The sequence below is a fragment of the Leptodactylus fuscus genome, chromosome 7, assembly GCF_031893055.1.
Source record: "Leptodactylus fuscus isolate aLepFus1 chromosome 7, aLepFus1.hap2, whole genome shotgun sequence".
NCBI lineage: Eukaryota > Metazoa > Chordata > Amphibia > Anura > Leptodactylidae > Leptodactylus > Leptodactylus fuscus.
This window is the reverse complement of record NC_134271.1, coordinates 97,171,242-97,191,922: the sequence shown is the minus strand read 5'-3', so window position 1 is coordinate 97,191,922 and position 20,681 is coordinate 97,171,242. Positions and strand designations below refer to the sequence as shown.

The following is a 20,681-nucleotide window of genomic DNA, read 5'->3' as shown; positions in this document are numbered from 1 at the left end:
GCATTACCTCATGTACATGCACCCTAAAACTGACCGCCAGCAAGTCATTCCCTGTTCAGTTTCTCTGGGGATTAAGACGGAAACATGACGGACAGCAGATGCTGGTGTGAACGCCCCTTAGCAGTGCAAATCTTTCCCCTGTCCTGAAAATTTGCTACACTGTATCACTTCACAAAATACATATCAGTCTGTAGTCCAATTGCTTTAAATCACAGGTAGGCATTTTGCATTATCAGATGCTGGATTAAAGGAATTACACTGTATTAACAATTCAGGTTCTCTTCACCTTGAGGTGTCTATGATCTTATAAACAACACCAGTGGGGGATGTGGCACTTGGTATACCGGTAGACATAAAGTATAGTTCTCCTGAAAGAGAAGACAAAAATTCAGGGTAATGGTTGTACATCATTGTAGTCAGCAGTTGACCCATTTAGACTATACATAATATACCTATATAGTCCCTGTTGTAGTAAAAATTCATTTTTCTTACTCATTTTTTTTATCTTGCTTTCTGTGCATGGAAGCACCAAATGTACCAGAATGCTCTTCGGGGAAACTTTTTGTTTTGGATAATAAAGAGGGTTCTAAGAGAGGGGTTCCCTATACCCATAAGGACAACGCCTTCAAGAACTGAAAGCCCTGAGCCTTGTACTGCAAACAGAAATCTAATTTACAAATAACATTGCCAGCTCCAGACATTTCGTAGACACAAGTACCAAACACTGAAAAGTGGATTTATTTAGAACCAGCCTTGAGACGCTGCTGTAACGTGTCAGGCACAAACCTGAAGAAGCAGAACAAACCCCCGGTGGGGTTATCTGTCACTCAGTGTCCTGAAGTATGAATTCACATGTCACAGGAGGAACAAGCGTCACTGAACCACTAACAGGACAAGGGAATGCACTAAAAGACTGATCCCAATGACTGTCTAACTGCAAACACAACACACATTAAAGGGATATCTGGGATTGTCCATAGGCTGTGTATTGTATTTCATGTCAGCCCTTTCAAGTGAATTCTGAAATGTTAGTCATGTATTATGGCGGTGCTTTTTCAGGAAAATCTTCTTTAACCGCTTCTGGACCAAGCCAATTTCCCTGATTCAGAACCAGGCACATTTTCAGTTTTTTTTCGTGCATGCAGTTTTCAGGGATATAACTACTTTTTTTGGGGGGTTATCCAAATAATTTTTCCTTTTTTTTTTTTTGGTGACACATAGGGTTTTATTCAATGTTATTTTTAATTCTTTTTTTATATCTGGGAAAATGTAAACAAAAAAGAGAGGGGGAATGTCTGTTTTTCACATCTTTAACCTTCGCAATTTAATAAAACAAATTGCTACTAAAAAATGTAAATGGTTTTCCCTCTCCATTATGGTAATTATTATGTATTATGTAATGTTGTGTCTCCAGGAGTGGGGCTAGAACCTGTGGTGTGAGCGTAGGATTTGCCTTTTTAATTATAATTTTACTCTTATTTTTTTCCCCAGTTCTGCAGATGCACAATTTTGTGTAGCTGCTTAACCCTGCAAGAGTGTAGAGATATATCCTTGCAAGGTTAAGAGTGGACCGTCCAGACGTATAAAGTCAACAAGTGGTCTAGAACTGGTTAAGCTACAAGTAGTAGAATAATCCTGGAGAAGGGGATACCCCTTTAAGGGTCTGTTCACACAGTGTTTTTTGGCAGCGGATTTTGACGCGGAATCCGCCTCAAAATATGCTGCCAAAAACAGCTCCCATTGACTTCAATAGGAGTTGCTTACGTCTTGCTTCCGCCAGCTAGTAGTGGAAAAAAGAAGCAAGATGACCCTTCTTGCCGCGGATTCCAGGACTGGCTCAGCCGCGGTGTCCGTGGCACGAGACCCCCTCCCGATTAGGCCCATTCATTTGGGCCTAATCCGGAGCGGAATGCCGCAATGGGATATTCACACGTGGAATGCAAATTGCATTATGTGAACATACCCTAAAGACAAAGATTCTCTCTGACATATGTGCTGAAGGTGAAAACTAAGTAACCTCATTCTCTAGTCAGATGGATGAGATCTGGCCAGGACAGTCTTCACTTCAATGGATCTGCAAGATATGTGCGAGCTAGAGCATCAATTCATCTCATTTACCTGCTTCATCCTCCGCAAAAGATATGATGTACTGGTAATAATTATTGATGAGACCAGGAAACATACATGTCTGCCCCATCCCCATGCAGATTTCATGGTACTGCCATTCCCCTGTGTTCTGATCCTCCTTCAACGCCATCAATCTTCTGTTGTAATGAAAAAAGAAAAAAAAAAAAAAAAATCAATCCGTATGATATTTCCAAAGAAGTCTAAGTAATGTACAGAAATATCATACAGCCTCTTTCATTCCCTGCACATGTTGCCACATTCAAGTAAAACACAATTCCACAAAGCTGGAAATCTATTATGGATGTATTCCATGAATTACTGTTGTTAAAGCGCTAGTGCATGTACTGATATGCACCCCCGGCAGCCCAGAGACATAATGGCAGATGAGTGTTCTCCACATTTGTATAATAGGCTTGATTCACACCAGCGCTTGGATTCCACTCGGGGATTCCGTCCCTGAATCTGCTTTGTCAGGTGGAAACCGGGTAAAAAACTGGCGGACTCTATTATAGTTTATTGGGCCCATGTGTTTACGTGGATAAATGCTTTTTAAGCAAATTGAGTTTCCATTTTTTGGGTCCCCCATAAAGCACAGGAGTGAACCTAGAGTTACATTATAACCGCGCAGAAAGTTCACAAGGCGGAAAAGATTTCTGCCACCTTTTCCACCATGTGAATATACCCTAAGGAAGTCAGTGTCAGGGATGCAATTCTGAGCTCTGACACTGGCTTCCTCTGATTGGAGCTCTAAAGCACACCCCCTACCTGACACCGCCATTCTGACATTACAGAGCTTATCAGGCACCAAAACTAACTGCACTTGTTGCTCAGAAACAGTGGGGGCTAGAGAGAAAATTTCAACTGCACTAGAATCTGTGGAGCAGTGCCTATTAAAAGGCGCTAAGCACATGAATTAGTGATGGTGGTGAAAGGTCCTCTTTAAGTCAATTCCTTTAAAATCTGCTACTAAGACTGCTTTTAGCCACATGAATTTCCTTGCTGATAACCTAAATTTAGTCTCCTGTTCCTAGTCTTCTGAGATTCCCTAATTTGCCTTGTTACAGATTATGAGATTTATTTGATCATCATATGCCAGACTACAGGATTTTCACTGCATTACTGAAGTTTACAGCACATACCCACTCATAAAATCTCCGAATATATAAAGGCCATTTAAGTTTGGATATTCGCAGCCTCTGTACACATATCCGCCGGTAACTGATTTCCCCAGTTTATGAGGGTAGGCAAAAATGGGAAGAACGTCATCTGCAAAGAAAAAATATTTGTTAATTTAGATTTATAAATCACTAGATAAAAAAAATAACAGATAAACCATAATTTGGGCCTTATTCAGATGACTGTAATGTAGAGATTCAGGTAGCCACAATGAAGATGCTGTAATGCGGTCCCACCATTACAGTTATATGAATTAGGTCTAACAGTTATTTACTATATCATATCAAGTAAATGAATTAGATGATCTTAGGCTAAGACCCCACGTGGCATCCCGCAGCAAAAAAGCGATGTGGGAAAAGCTGCAGCGTCAATGCATTGCGGTTCTCCCCGCAGCTCTGTGCACGGAAAGATGGAAGAAGCTTCCTCTGCTGACTTTCTGCTTCAATTATATCTATAGGGAAACTGTCGACGTTTATGTAAATATAATTGACATGCTGCGATTTCCAAAAACACAACAGTTTTAAAAATCGCCATGTGTCCGCACCGCGTATTTTACCGCAAAGTGGGCGTGGAATTTGCTAGAATCCCATTCACTTTGCTATGACTGTAAAATGCTGCATTTTTTTTCCCAAAGGCGTTTACGCCACATGGGGCCCCGGCCTTAAAGAGGAAGTCTGTTATCCACCCTCCTCATGTGTGGTTTTATAGGATACATCCTGACATTTGGTTATTGAAAGCAGACACTCCCTTTAAATAAAAACTCCTGACATTCATATGACTGCTGCAAATTTAAGACAGCTTTATACATCCAGGCATATGACTACTTATTAATGTAGAGGGCTAATTCTAAAAAGTAACATTATGCACCTAGTCTCCAGCCAGATCCAAAAAGGTGAAGAATTCAGGAGCTGACCCATAATGCACCAGGGTTCTTGGTTGAGAATCTAACAGTAAACTGCAGCACTTTGCAAGCATATTCTAAGATGTGACCTAAGAAGCTCACAGAAATAGTGGGAGTTGCCATGGAGCTTACAAGACACAGCATGAAATCCTTGCAGATTTCTTTTACATAATTTGACACGGCTGGACATGAATAAAGCATGATGACTCAATGTGAATCTGATTCTAATATTTCTATCTAATGCTTGTGACTCTTATGCTTCTGTTACACCTTCCAACCTATGGGATGCAATGTCTGGAAACCAAGAGTGTACGTATCACAAAGGCAGACCACGTGACTACTACGATATGGGCCCCTTTAAGAGGGGTTAGACTCATTATAGTTTGCTGGTGAGATGTCTCTAGGACTCCCCTCTCCAGAGGAACTGCATTTTTAGCAGGGAATGGAGTACTGAATTGAAGCAGAGTACGGAGTATGGAATTTGGTTGAAGGGTTCTGAGCGGTAACTGATACCCCCATTTGATCTTTTTGCTGTAGGCGACCTCTGCTCACCATTGGTGTATACAACCTCTTTAGCTACATGCGTGTCAATGACCAATTCAGCTTAATTGGAATTGTTATATTACACTATATTATTAAGGATTTAGCTACCTACAGGGTGTAGATATAGGAGTTGTACATGGGCTTTGGCACTCGACTGGGTCCAAAGGACCGTTTGTTCGCATAGGAAGACATCAGCTTTATAAAAATTGAAAAGTTGTAGGTGGGAGGCCAGTTCCAGATTTTGTTTGAAGAAATTCTCCTTTACAATTGCTGCCCGCCTTAGCTATACACAGCTCTACAAATTCATTCAATCTCAAGATTTTTTGTTTTTACAAGTTTCGGTCAGGTCATGACTTTTGTAGGTATTTTCAGAAATCACAGCAAAACTGATGTGTTTTTGCTTTCATTCTATGGGGTATGTGGCAGTGCCATCACGGTCTTAAATTTAGCTGCTAAATCAAAGGAGTCACTTCATTTGAAAGTGGGCTCAGCTGCAATGACCCAATTCAGACACTACATAGAGAAAGGAGCTGTCTGCTTCCTGCTGCATTCTTTGTGTATCAGCTCCTGAGAACAGCTGATCAATGGGGTGTCAGACCCCCACCAACCTGATATTAATGACCTGTCGTCAGGGAATGTCAGCAATATTTTTAGTCCATAGTACAGAAAAGGGGTGGCACAGGGAATACAATTTTCCCGCAAGGAGGCTGGGGAAGGTGAAAAAAAAAAGACGTAAAAACCAACCCATACTCAGCTGTCCCCAGTGTTTCAGTGCCCCCTTGCCGCTGTCCGGTCCAGTGGCACTCCGGTGCTTTTTCCAGCAGAGGTCCTCACCTAATGTGATTGTTGAGGCCTCAGCAGTCACCTGTGGTGAGGACTTCAACTGGAAGAAACACTGGGAGGAGCAGGACCAGACTGTGGTGTGAAACACCGAAGCATTGGGGACAGGTGAGTATGGCTATGTTTTGTTTTTTAAACCTTCCACGGCCTCCTTATGAAAAACTGTATATCTTGTAAAACCGCTTTAAGTGTTACACACAGTTCCCACTGAAATCCCCATTACATGGACCCCAATAGGTACCAGCTTCAGAAATGTCATAGTAACATCTTGTGAGTTTTTTAGAGGACCCCCCCATTTAGATAACATTGTGCATATGATCATGTAATCAGAATCATATAGCAGAAGTGCTGCCACATAGTAGGCATCATTACCTAGTGAAGAATTGGCGCACAGTTTTTTATCATAGCAGCTGAAGCCTTCCCTGGCTCTCCAGCCATAATTTTTTCCTCTCTCTACAATGTCGATTTCTTCAAATTTATTCTGTCCTACATCTCCACAGAACAGGCGTCCTTTCCCTTCCTTTGTTTGGGGGTCTCCCCTATCAAATGAGCAGCGCCACATGTTCCTCACCCCATAAGCATAGACTTCGGGCCTGGCAGATGGGTCATTGACAAATGGGTTGTCTGGTGGGATTCGGTAAAGAGGTCCGTGGTTGTTATTATTCACATCAATACGGAGAACTTTGCCTAATAATGCAGACCTGGAAGTAAGAAAAGCATAAAGGATTGTCACAATAAAGAAAGAATATCCAGCCAGAAAATACAGAAATTCTGTTTCTGATCCACGTTGGCTGCTTTTATGACTCAAAGTTGTACTTTCCTACAGGGGGTCCTGAAAAGTGAAGGTCTGGAATGTTCTCGCTACATGACCATCTGAAGAAATACTGTCTTAACTGGACTACATAGGATCCAAAAAAGAATATTTGGGTAGTTTGGGTGGTGACTAATATTTCAGAAGTCTCAATGTAAGCAAGACTTTGGGGAAGCAGGGACTAAATGTGTAAAAATCTAAAAAAAAAGTCTAGTAAAGACTGATGAAGAAACAAAAAACAAAACAAGCAAATAATCTTTAGTCTTGGGTATAGCTGAATACATTATATATTAGATTTTGGTTCCTGGGCCATTCTTAATTTGTTCTACATCTGGAGGACAAATAGCTGCTAAATTATTAGCAACAGAACATGGCACAAAAATTCCCCGAGGATATAAGTAAATGTTCTTACTTGTTCTGAGCATTTCCAAACTTCCCAAATGGATCTCCAGCCATGCCTCCATCTCCAATAAATATGTAGAGGTAGTGGTCATCTCCAAAGAGCAGTTCTCCACCATTGTGATTGGATGCAGGCTCCTCCACTTCCAAGATTATCCTAATATTCAGAAGAAATTCAAGATATTACACTTAGTATATACAAGCAGATGGTGAGATTAACCCATTAGGGTACAAGGATCATCCAGTAGGACCAAACTCTAGTTAAGAAACAGACAACCCCATGTCAAGATAATTCTGAAGGGTCTATTTCTTATGGCTTAAAATACTGTATGTAAAAAAAATAACCAACCATAATCAAAATAACCATAATTCAATCTTAATGATGGTTCGTGCTCTGTGTACCATAACAACCAGAATTATTATACAAGTTGAAATGCAAATATTCTGTATAGACAGAGCGTGGCCCTTAAGATCTTTGCCCAAGGGCCCCAGCCCAAGACTGTCTAAACACTTGGAGGGGCTTTCATTCACTATCCACACACAACAGCTCTCAATCTAGGCCAAGTATAAGACCACTTTGGTATATTCTTTACAGTGGTTGTCCAGGTTTTTAAAATTGATGGATGTCTTATCCTTAAGTTAGACCATCAATTTTAGGTGGGGGTCCGATGGTCAGGACCCCAGTCAATCAGCTGTTTTGAAGGGGCTAGCAGTATAATACTCAGAATAGCTACTACGCAAAAGATGATGTCCTGAGTAAAAGAGGACCTGGTATGTAATGATGATGAAGAGGTTGTGGTGCTCACAAAAGCACCATGGTGGCTCAGTGGTTAGCACTGCAGCCTTGTTGCGCTGTAGTCCTGGGTTCGAATCCTGCCAGGAACAACATCTGCAAGGAGTTTGTATGTTCTCCCCGTGTTTGCATGGATTTCCTCTCATTCTACGAAAAGACATACTCATAGGTAAAAAAAAAAAAAAGCACCATGGCCACTTCTGTACAGCTGATTGGAGGGGGTAGACCATCAATTTTAAAAATCTGGACAACCCCTTTAATGCAAAAAAAATGGTCTATCTGAAGCACCCCCTGATAAAAAATGATCAGCCTATAAGGCCCAGTTCACAACTGAGCATGAGTTTCTGTTCGGGGAAATCCACTTGGGGACCCCCAAATGGAAATCTAATCTGCATAAAAAAGCGGTTACCTATGGAAATCCGTAGACCCCACAGACTATAATGGTGTCCATGTGGTTTTCGCATGAAAAATGCGGAAAGAACCAGGAACAGAATGGCCCGGACACAGATGTGAACCAGGTCTAACTCTTGTCACAAAATGGACTCATCCAAACCAGACAGCTACTTTAAGACAGTTTGAGAATGGCAGCTATGAGCAACAAGACCACTTTTTATGGAGACATGTTACATAAGGACCAGTGTTTTATTTTCCATCATAAACGCCTATTACAGAATTTACAACTTGCTGCTAAATTTAGTGATGGAATACAAGGGTCATCTGCTAAAATCTTGGACACATGGACACAAAACGAACACACACAGAGCATTGAAATTAAAAAAGAAAGAAAAAACATTACTCCCCATATTCAAACGTTCTATTATTTTCCTGGCATTAGGTTTTCGTAATGGGATAGGTCTCACAAAAATTGGCAGCAAATTCAATGTTTTTATTATACCATGGAGGTTCCAGACAGGTGGCGCTGTGCCCAGAAGAGCAGTTCTCATTAATAATTGAAAGAGTTGCACATCAGACTGGTGAACACGTGTGGAAAATTACCTCTCTGAGCTGTGATCGACCGTGTTCATGTCATGCGAGGAAACTCTGAACTCGCTGATTCGTATGATCTCATCAAATCCAATTTCCACCGAGTAGTAAACATAGACTTTGCCATTATGTTTAAAGTTTGGATGAAAAACAATTCCTAGAAAACCTCGCTCATCTCCTTCCCAGGGCGAGGTCAGAACAGCTTGGGAGATATTTAGAAATGGCTTTTCCAGCCTGGAGCGATCAGGGAGATAGGTCCACACTAGGCCGATCTGTTCTGCCACAAAGAAGCGATATGTGCCATCATTGGCGTGGACCATGGCAACTGGATTCTGGAGACCATTCGCCACTTCTTCCAGGCATAGCTGCAGACAGCCCTCTGAGTCAGCCGTCACCAAGCCCAAATTCTGGTTGAGTTTCGTGTTCACTAACAAACGAGGGAAACAGTAATCAACGTCATCTAGAGCCAAGTGGCGGCAGAATTTGGCCATGTTCCCTTCTAAAGCCAATAACTCTTTGTCAGGTGTCATGTATCTGAAAAGTGATCTGCATTTTTTCCAGACATCTGCACAATAATCATCACAGAGTCCAGCTATGGAGCGCACTGGGGTGCTAGAGTCTTCAGCGTCATATAAGTGAGCGGCATATGGAGAGCACTCCTAAAATGGAGGAAAAGAGTCAAAATCAGACGCCCTATTCTTTGTACACTTAAATTCATAACGTACATGACAGTAATAAAATCACATCTAGACGTGAGCAGTGGATCCTGCCTATTACGTTGTCACCTTGGGATCTTTTTGAGAAAGCTACATGGTAATGACCACCATTATATTGGCCACCATTATAATGACCACCATGGATGATACCCTAAGTAAAAGGTGTAATGGTGGCCAGATTGGTTTATTAATTTCAGTATGGTTCCCAGTCTCACTAGTATTGTCACCCAATTATTTTTGCATAAGTAAACAAGCCTAATAGGGGTGTCCAGTTATTCTTTTATTAACAACCTACTTTCAGGAATGTGATGCATTATGAAACTTTGTAATGTGAATTACAGTAAATCTGTCTACCCTGGCCCACCATGATCCCTGCCCAATTTTTTCTAGGTATATGGATGTCTTAGGTATTTTTAGACCAAGGCCCAGGGCGTCCAAATACATTCATTAGACTTCTTTATATACAGGGGTGCTACAAAGGAGTTGAAACCTAATATCTTTGCAGCACTAAATTTAGCTAAAGGCTGTTCCTAGAGGTCTATAATGGCTGTTGCCAAGTCCCATCAAGATTTATATCAATCATGGTGACACAGTAGTCTAGCCGGACATGCAAGTTTCTTGCAGCAGTACAGATTTCTGTTACAAAAATCAAAACTAACAGAGTCTCACAAAAGGACAAGTGCTTGTACTCTATACTGACCTTTGACCGGAGGGTAAAGAGCACTCAGCTGATTTTCACTATTGCTTGTGAGTAAGAAGATCAATCCAAAAAAATACCCTCTCCATGGGTGAGGAACTATCACCATGGTATGTTAGGCCAGGTTCACACCTGCGCTTGAATTCTGGTCGGGGATTCTGTTCACATTCCGCTTCAAAAATGCGGATAGAAAAGTTTTTCTCTCCGCTTTTTTTGGGCGGAAACCTGGTAGACCCCATTAAAGTTTGTGGGGTCAGCAGGTTTCCATGTTTTTTTTAAGCGGATTAGGTTTCCATTTGTGGGGTCCCCACAAACCCGAATGCAGGTGTGAAACTAGACTAGAGTAAGGCTGAGTTTAGACGGGGTTTTTTGATCCGGAATTTGACGAGGAGGCCGCCTCAGATACCGGACCAAAAAACGGGAAGCACCGGCACCCAGTCGCGGAACTCTGCTCCGGATTAGGCCCAAATGAATGGGCCTAGTCGGGAAGGAGTGTCTTCAGGCAGACGTCCACAGCTGAATCAGAGGCGGAATCCCCCTGAAGAAAGAGCATGTTGCTTCTTTTTCCCACGAGCAGAAGAAAACTGGTCGTGGAAAAAAAAAAAATGACGGGCTTCCAATGGGACAAGTTTTTCTGGTCAGGATTTTGACGCGGAATCCGCGTCAAAATCCTGACCAAAAAACCCCGCCTGAACTCAGCCTTAGAAGTTACTTAGAATTACCCTATTAGGTACTTTCACTTATAAGAGAGAAGGTCATTCCCCAATTCAGAAAAATTATCTGGAGTAAAAAATAATTACGAAAAGGGGGGGGGAGGGGAAACTGCTCTAATAAGGATGCCAGTTTTCTGGTACACTTTTGGCGCACTGTAAAAATTCACAACTTCCTCCCTTTTTCCGACTTACTTTTTCACTTTTTAGAAAAGTGTAAAGAAAGGTAGGAAATATATACCGGTATATTTCTCATGTGATATAACAAATTCTCTATATCTTATAGCTCATCTCTCTCATCTGGAACATAATATAATCTCCTGAGACTGTAAATTAATCTGTCCCTTGGTAACCACTTCCGGTATCATACAAGTCACCCTATAACATGTAACAGCCCTCTTATCATTCTTCACCTTTGACCCCATCTATAGATCTATACTCATAGTCTTATATACCAGCACTTCTTGTCTCCTGTTATGTCCTAGAATCTCCCGATATGCTTCAAGCATACTTGTTTAATGGGTAGAGGGGAATCAGGCACTACCCCTCTGACAGCAGTGTATCTACCATAGCATCAAAGGACGGGGCATGCCAACTGATACCCAACATCTGCCACAAGGGACAACAGTGAAACCCCCTGAATTGTTAGTAGAATAATCCAAACTTGGCAGATTTAGCTGATTTTTGTCCAATATGTATGGCCAGTTTTAAAGCATAAATGTTATGTCATGTCTGACAGCATACAGGAGCTAAAACGTAGTCTGTTTCCAAGGGCAACCAGCAGAATTTAAAAAAAAAAACAGCTTTGGATATGAATGGTGGAAAAGGCCACAGGTTTCTCAATATAAATGTATAAAATATTGTGCCCAAATGTACTACTGTATGAGTCATGCAATACAACTAGTACATACAGTACAACAATAGGGCAGGCCTTGTTAAACTTACAGCAACCAATCACATTGCAGATTTAATTTTTCCAGAACAATTCTAAAAAATGTAATTCAGCTCTGACTGACTGCTATGGCAGCAAGTACACACCAAGTCTATATCTGCCCTGGCATGGAAATATCAGTAGGGCATTTCTGAGAATGGTGATTTTTGATTCTATAATGCCAACATAATTGGCACCAGCTCACTGCAAGAAGTAAAGAAATCTTTGCCATAGCCAAGCCTTCCATCACCCACGACAAATATTTGGTATCCTGCTATAGGTCTTTATCTAAATACTCTGTTCAGCTATCTGATTGCTAGATGGCACCCAGGACCAAAGGCTAATGCCCGAACAGCCCCTACCCCTTTTCCCAACTATGCCCCTGACTTAGATAAATTCTTAGCTAGCACAGATCATGTGACTCCATGCCCACTATTACCTGCCAAAGATCATGTGACTCCATATTACCTACCACTGTTTAAATATCACCTGGCACAGATCATCTGACTCCATACCCTCCATCACCTGGCACAGGTCATGTGACTCCATACCAACCATCACCTGGCACAGACCATGTGACTGCATACCCATCATTACCTGGCACAGACCATGTGACTCCATACCCACCATCACCTGGCACAGGTCATGTGACTCCATACCAACCCACACCTGTCACAGACCATGTGACTGCATACCCATCATTACCTGGCACAGACCATGTGACTCCATACCCACCATCACCTGGCACAGGTCATGTGACTCCATACCAACCCACACCTGTCACAGACCATGTGACTGCATACCCATCATTACCTGGCACAGATCATGTGACTCCATACCCACCATCACTTGGCACAGATCATGTGACTGCATACCCACAATTACCTGGCACAGGTCACAGATCACTTGGCAGTAACCGCAGTGTTATTGTTCATTACGGCGCTAGTGGCTGCAGTTCTTATAACGTTCTGATGCCCAGAAGGGGGCACTCACCTGGCACAGGATGTCCTGCACATGGGCAGCGCACAGCTCGTAGCCTGCCTCATCTACATGCCCCATCACCCGGTAGAAGGTGTCCATGATCTCCCTGTCCCGGGGGGCGTCGCAGCAGCCAAAATCTTTGTACTGGACGCAGAAGGTGAGCTCCTGAGGCGGACGGAAAGGAGGCTTAAAGTCCAGACACTGCGGGTGGGAGAGGGCCTGGTCCATGAGAGCCGGGAGCAGCAGCCAGGCAGCCCATGGAAGCCCCATCCTGACAGGCGATACACTACGACTCGATCTGGTTCATTCAGCTTGTTCCTCCACAGTGATCTGCAGCAGCTGCACATTGTCCCTGTTATGCAATAAGACCTGCCCCTGGGCTGAGCTCAGCCTGCACCCCCACCCCTAGCAGCCCTTGCACTGCCTAAGGAAAAGGGAAATGTTTGTTCTCGCACTGTGTTAGCCGATGGGTAAGAGATATTTAAAAAAAAAACAAAAAAACTTGATAGTCTTCAGTAGTTGATACCTTTTTAATGGCTAACTAATAATGACGACAGATTACAACGTTTCTTACTTGAGAAATGAGCCTAGAGTTCCAAAACGTTGTAATCTGTCATCGTTATTAGTTAGTCTTCAGTAGTTGATACCTTTTTAATGGCTATCAAGTTTTTTTGTTTTTTTTTTCTATAAGGAAAAGGGCTAGGATTGCTGTGCTGGGGTTGCTAGGTTACGGATTTGAATCAATACAACCGCCCCGTGTTTTGTTGCGGTAATTTGTTTTGGATTTATACCTTATATATTACGGGGGCACGTGGGTCTGAACTAGCCCTTACCCTTCGTCCTTGTCTGATGTGAGGAAACAGCTCCCAGTTACCCGTCATGGCTGACCTGGAACAGCTTATCTTGGAGAAAGCAAAGGTGGGAGGACACCAGTGGATCAGAGCAATGTTGCAGAGGGAAACCGCCCAGCTCCCTCCAGAAGATCCAGTCAGGGATGAAGACGCCGTCACTCCCATGGACAGCACCCAGACATCCAGAAGACCCCATCGCCTGCCGGCGCGTTGAGCCAAGCGAAGTGTGCCGGTGGCTGGTCGGCTGCATGCGAGGGATTCCCGAAGCCATGCTGGGAGAGGAGCCAGTCCAGCATCTCCTCGTGGCACTGCTAGGACACAGCCTACTTCGGGTTCTGGCAGCCATTACGTGGCCTGCCGGAGCAGTGAAGTACCGCCCACGTCCAGCCCTCGACACGCAACCCGGCGGCTTCCTGCCGGCCAGCCGGAACAGCCATCCAGACAAGGCCCCGGCTAGGCCGCAGCCTTCACCCGGCAGTCATCGGGCGGCTGTCCAGAGGGGGGAATCGGCGCCGGCTACCATGTCCAGGCCTCCCACAGGAGCGGGAGGCCAAGCTCTGCCCACCACCAGGCCGCAACCCATACCCGGCAGACATCAGGAGGCCGTCCTGCAAAGACAACTGCAGCGCCTGGAGGACGCCTCTCCACGCCGTTGGCTCAGGTCCAACTGGCTTTCCTTGCCCCCTGCAGGACCCTGGAGTTGGTGAGATTACACCCAGTTTGCTGTCCTAACTGAGGAGGGGGTTGGGGGGGTGCCACATCATGGGATTCAGACAGAACAGACATGGTTCCCCCTACCCCTCCCCGTCCAGCTTTGCCTGGGCCCCTGGGACCACTGGTGCAGCTTACTGCCTCCAAAGTGCAGGCTGATCCATCCATCCGCCTGCCGCTTCTCAGCGGGATTTGGGTAAATTTCGCCTCATTCATCATCTGTCTTACCCCAGGGGGGATTCAGTTAATGGCAGTATTTCAAAGGAGGTGGTGGCTGTTTCTTACACGTCTTTTGACAAAGCAGTTTATTTAGTTCGGCGTTCGGGTAAGGGGGCCATGCTAGCTAAGTCGGATCTCGAACCACGTTTCAGTTGCTCCCAATCCTCCCTATTTGTTTTCACCTCCTTGGCTGTTCATTGTGCAAAAATTTTATCGTTGACATGTGCTTGCCAATGGGGTGTTTGATTTAGTGTTCGTATTTTGAGATTTTTTCGTCTTTTTTTGGAATGGGTTGTGCGCTTCGAGACAGGATATCAATCCGTTTTACATTATTTGGATGATTTCCTTTGCGTAGGGCCGGCTGATTCCCCGGTTTGCAAATTTTTGTTACATTCTTTTCAGGGATTAATGTGGTCCTGTGGGGTTCCCCTTTCCAAGGAGAAGAAAGTTGGTCCAGTGACCTGCCTGTCTTTCCTTGGAATCGAAATAGACTCAGTTGCCATGGTCTTCCGCTTGCCGGATGACAAGCTGGACCGGCTGGTTCAAGAAGTTCAGAAGGCGGAAAGCTCTAGGATGCAGGTTCTGCTAGGTCTTTTAAATTTCACATGCAAGGTTATCCCCATGGGACGTACCTTTTCGTCTGTCCTTAGCTATCAGGGGTGCCTCTCAACCTCATCATTTTATTCAGATCTCCAGAACGTTACGGGAGGATCTGTGGGTCTGGCGGCGTTTTTTGTCATCTTTTAACGAAAGGGCCGTGTGTCAATCTGACTTAGTGTCTGGTGCGGAACTCTCGCTTTTTATGGATGTGGCCAGGTCCGACGGTTTTGGCGCCATTTTTGGTAACAAATGGTGTAGAGCCGAGTGGCCCTCCTCTTGGGTTGACAGGGAGTTGGTTAAGAATTTAACCCTTCTTGAGCTTTTTCCTATCCTAGTTGCAATGGAACTGTAGGGCCAGAGTGCCGCAGCAATTGTAGTGTCTGCTTTTGGTCCGATAACATGGCGGTTGTGCAGGCAGTGAACAACCTATCATCTTCTTCTTTGGAAGTGTTAGTACTCCTGAGACATTTGGTTGTTCGCTGCCTGCAGGCCAACATCTGGTTTCGCGGCCGGCATATTCCGGGCATTCATAACAGCATTGCTGATGCTCTGTCCCGTTCTAATTTTCAACTCTTTCGTTTGTTACACCCATCAGCAGAGGAAGAGGGAGTACCATGTCCGGAAGTCTTGTGGACTTTATTGGAGACAGTTTCATGGCACTTATACAGCAATCGGTTACCCCTGTGACTTGACGGGTCACACTGGAGTGTGGAAGGAATTTTTGTCTCACTCTGATGGTTTTTTACCCGCGGAGGATGATGCCTTGTCTCGCCTTCTTCTGGGTTTTTTAACAGTTCTTCCGGACAGGGGGGTTTCTGCTGCGGCAGCGACTCGCAAGCTGGCAGGGATAGCTTTTGTGCTTAAATTGTTGGGACGGATCGATGTTACTAGATACTTTGTAGTTAGACAGATTTTGAGAGGTTGGAGGAAGGAGTCGAGGCGGTGCGATATGCGACGCCCCGTTTCCTTTCTATTGCTGCAAAACTTGTTGAAAATTCTTCCTTTAGTGTGCAAAGATGAGAGTGAAGTACTCCTCTTTAGAGTCGCCTTTTCCCTGGCTTTTTTCTGTGCCTTGAGGATTGGTGAACTCCTTCTGTCCAGTAGGTCCTCAGGTGGGGGTTTGGAGGTACGGGACATCTTCCTTTCCAGTTCAGAGGTCTGGGTGTGTATTAGACGGTCCAAAACGGACGTGTATGGCCAAGGTGTTTGGGTTCCCATCTGTCCTGCGGGGTTTCCATTCTGTCCAGTGGTTTTGGTTAGGGCAGTGGTTCTTAACCTTTTTTGAGGTACCGAACCCACCAGTTTCCTATGCACATTCACTGAACCCTTCTTTAGTGATAAATCAAATATGATTTTTTTCCAAATTCAAGACATATCGTATATGGTTTTTTTCATATCGCTATGAGCAAGGAGCTCAGGCTCTGAAACGCGTAAGCGGTTCAGTATGTGGCATCGTCATTGTTAGTCCGGTATGTCTACATGAATTTTTTTGAATAACGCTTAATTTGTTTTTTCGTTCGATGTCTGTGTTGGGTTTTTTATGGGACCAAATGTTCCTATTCATTAAAAGCTAAGTTTTATCTGGATCTATCGTTGTGCTGGATATATCTTTTTTCTCATGCATTATGTCTTTTGCCTAAACCCAGTAGGCTATATCCGTGCATAACCAGTTTCACGTATATACATTTTTACCGGAGCATCGAGCCGTGAATCATTGTGACATTATATGTTTTTTTACTGGTACACAAAATGAACTGTGCATAGGGCCTAGGGTTCGATCGAACCCTGGTTAAGAACCACTGAAATTAGGGAGTTTGTGGGCCGCTGTGGTCGATCTCCTACATTCTTAGTTCATGGTACTGGCTTGCCTCTTACTCGTTATCAGTTCTCTTCTGTCTTTAAATCCGCTTTGGGTCTGGACCCCTGTGATTTCGGTACACACGGCTTCCGCATCGGGGCGGCCACTATGGCCGACCTTTGTGGTTTGGACTCTGAGTATATTAAGAAGCTGGGGCATTGGAAGTCCGACTGTTTTAGGCGTTATGTGAGATCAGCCTTTTGCCTAAGTAGTTACGTGTTTTTGGCTGCTGGCTTCCTGATGTGTGTGTTTATTTCCTGTTATTTGTTTTTGCTTCTTTTCAGGCACTTTCCTGATTTCTGTCTGGATACTGGGATACTCCTTCATTTACTGGGAGGAGCGCATGGCTGCTGTGCGTCCGGTCGATCTTTCACTTGTATCTCGGTACATTGGTTGGGGATAAGCGGCATGAGGTGGATTAGAGTCCTTGCAGAAGTAGCGAAGATCAGCAGGTCAGTGACGGGCACACTGATTTTGTTCGTTCATGCCAGGGGGAATGACCTTGGAAAAGTCAAACTGGGCGAGCTTATTTCGGTGATCAGACAGGATTTTACACGTTTTGATGAATTTTTTTGATAGCATAATTCCGGTTTGGTCTGAAATCATTCCCAGAGCTTGATGGCGTGGTGCTCGTTCCCATCAGGCTTTGGAGCGATCTTGCAAGGTTCTGAATGTGCGGGTTGCGAAACATGTTCGTGTGACGATCTGTCATGCAGAGCTGGATGGGGACAATAGGGACCTTCTGCTTTCTGTTTGGACATTTTTCTGGCCGGGCTGCAGGATGGCCTTGAGAAAGCCCTTCTTTTGGCTGGTGGGATTGGTTAGTGCCAGTAGTAGGTTGCTTACACTGTCCCCTCCGTGGCAGGAGTATGCCACTTCCCGTGGTGAGATGGTCGAGTACGAGGGGCCCGCTGATCAACAACGGGCCGTATGGGAGCTGTCACGGAAGATATGTTTTCCCTTTGATTTGGATTTTTTGTTAAGAAATCTGTTAAATAAAAGCTGGGGCCAACCCACTTAAAACCATGCCTGGTGTCCTGTAAGTCTTTTCTTGGTTTAGTTACACCTAAGGGTAGGTTAAGGTAAAGTTAAAGAGGGGGTCAGTCACAGCAGTCTGCACTCTGCACCTCCAAACTATCACCCTGTACACCCACCCCTGCACTCTGCACCTCCAAACTATCACCCTGTACCCCCACCCTGCACCTCCATATTATCACCCTTCACCCCCTCTCCTGCACTCTGAACCTCGAAACTATGACCTTGCACCACCACCCCTGCACTCTGCACCTCCAAACTATCATCCTGCACTCTGCATTGTCAGGGTCTGGGGTTGCTAGGTGGGGTGGCATAGACACAAAAGTCCAGTTTCTTTAGTCCAAAACAAAGGTAGAATTTAATATCACTCAAAAAGGTAGTACAGCAACAAAAGGAAACAGTACAAAAATAAATACCTGTCCAGCTAGGCTCTAACTAAACATAGAATAGGTTACCTCACCTAGAATAACAGAATTCCAAAAGCCAGTAGAATCATTCAGGGCACAGCTCCAAAAATATGACCTCTCTCTTTGACTCTCCAGCCAAACTCTGCCCCAAAGTCTGCTGCTGGAGCTGACTTCTTAAGCCTCCTTGATGAGCAGACTCTCTGCAGCTGAGTCGCTGCCAGAACATCCCCAAACTGTGGACTGGAGGGGGGTGGAATCACAGGTCCCACTACCAACCTACCTGCCATTCCTAAAAATCCAGCCCAATACTGAGCATTTACCAAAATGCTCAGCAGACGAAAGTTGTCTGCTGAGAACAAACATTCCTTCTGGAGTTTTCTCATCTCACCCATTTTAGTAGTCTGGGGGAGATGTACACCCCCTCCATTACCTGACCAGCCATCAGCTTACAGCATCCAAACTAACACTTTCCACCATTAACCACTGCATCCTGCACCTCAAAACTATAATCCTGCACTCCCCCAACCCTGCAGTCTGCACCTTCAAGCTATCACCTTGTACCTCTAAATTACCACTCTGCACCTCCAAATCATTACCCTGCACCCACCCCTCCAAATCTTCACTATATAGTTCTAACTATTAATCACCCTGCATGCCTAGTCCTTTTATTTTGCATCCCTATACCTGCACTGTATTTTTATTTTATGCTTACTTATATAGCGCCATCATATTCTGCAGCACTTCTCAGACATTGTCAATCACTGTCCCATATAGGGCTCACAATCTACATTCCCTATCAGTATATCTTTGGCTTGTGGGAAGAAACCGGAGTATCAGGAGGAAACCCATCCAAAGACTGTATCGTACTGTCCATCACCTTGCGTCTCCAGGTCTTCTACTGCACACCAAATCTGTCTGCACCCCTGCACTATGCAACTTTAAAAGGAAGTCTATCATTCAAAAATCACATTTTTCACTAACTCCACATTGGAATATCCTTTATCAGTGGCGTAACTAAAGTCTTGTGGGCCCCAATACAATCTTTTGTCCGGGCCCCCTACCTCATCCCTATAGCAAATTCTTGATAGTGACGGTTACAGGAGTTTAGGAGTTTACCATTTTAGTGTGATTAGGGTAATCTGTGGGTCTCCTTAGTATATAGTCCAAATGGTAGCTACAATCTCAATACTGATGTTGAAGGCTTCTGGGCCATGTTGCGACTCCTCCTCTGCATCCCCGCATGTTACGCCCCTGGTCTTTATAAAGGCTATGCTAGTTGTATCTTCTTTTTTCCTATGCAGGCAGCCGTTTCTGCATAAAATTGCTATTTGCTTTTATGCCAATGAAGCTCACGGAGCACCGCAGCGTCATACCCTTGAGAGTGTTCATTCCCGTCTCCTGGCCATTTTCTTCACACCTCCTTCAATGCTCTTTCGACTCTGATGCTTACGATGACGCAAAGACTTCTCACCACCTTCAACATTGGCCACCTCTGATTGGAAAGTACAATCTCTCCTAATTGCCTGTTCCTGCCTGAATCCACCCACCTGACAGTACACCCATAACAAGTAAAATGGAAGGCTAAATTTACATCTGAATCCGAATCTCCATCTCTGTTGGAAACTCCGCCACAGAAACTGCCAGAAATCAGCAGAGAAAAATGTCCTGTACGAAGTCTGTGGGGTCTGCCTGTGTCCGCAGGTAACCTCTTTTATAGCGGTCTGACTCTCCATCTTTTACTTCCTCTACCCGATTCATTGACACCCCTACCCCTTCCGTTATTTAGCCTCAGACTACAGGCTCACAGTTCTTTCCTGGTTTATTTCCCTATCCAGCACACAGATCACACGGACCCCATTTCTCTCCTATTTGACCACTAGATGTCATCACAATAAGCATTCACTTTAGAAGAGCAATTGCTTTACAGCCTGTTGTGAAATAAAATGTTATAGTCTCATGATACCACTAAATGACATTGTATATAGTATCTGAACCTGGATAAGAAGGCTGTCACACTAGTGCTTGTAACCTAAACAATGCCCTTCATGTTCATAAGCTGACATTATGATAGTGGCCTATCTGTACATTTCTATTTTCAACAGGATGATCTTCCTGGATCATGTAGGATTTACTACGAGGACCTCAGCCAGTACTGAACCTTGGCAAATAGATGGAGATTTTAGAAATGCTGAAAAGCATCCAAGTTTGTAGAGTGGAAATAAACATCACAGAGATCCCCTGTAGCTTGGCCACATCTGCACACGGCGGGAAGCTGTATGCTCTTCTGTGCAGTAAATGATGAAGAATATTGCTAATTTGCTTGTACAGCTGTCAGAAAATCAAGACTTTTATGTTTGCCTATTTATATAGCTGTAAAGCCTTGGTGACATA

General features: G+C 44.2%; 1 protein-coding gene and 1 long non-coding RNA gene across 2 annotated transcripts in view; one reads left to right on the top strand and one right to left on the bottom strand.

The window, feature by feature from the left end:
* HHIPL1 (HHIP like 1) overlaps positions 1–12,933 on the bottom strand; it is a 21,176-nt gene extending 8,243 nt beyond the window's left edge. The window contains exons 1-7 of the mRNA XM_075282573.1: positions 12,622–12,933; positions 8,587–9,233; positions 6,811–6,954; positions 5,960–6,288; positions 3,267–3,393; positions 2,119–2,264; positions 287–368 (exon numbers count right to left, since the gene is read on the bottom strand). Coding sequence (XP_075138674.1) covers positions 287–368; positions 2,119–2,264; positions 3,267–3,393; positions 5,960–6,288; positions 6,811–6,954; positions 8,587–9,233; positions 12,622–12,879 — 1,733 coding nt within the window. The 5' untranslated portion in view covers positions 12,880–12,933. The remainder of the gene's footprint in view (positions 1–286; positions 369–2,118; positions 2,265–3,266; positions 3,394–5,959; positions 6,289–6,810; positions 6,955–8,586; positions 9,234–12,621) is intronic.
* LOC142213947 (uncharacterized) lies at positions 12,639–20,681 on the top strand. The gene is made up of 2 exons (XR_012717251.1): positions 12,639–12,766; positions 20,393–20,681. It is a non-coding gene; the product is annotated as an uncharacterized LOC142213947 (long non-coding RNA).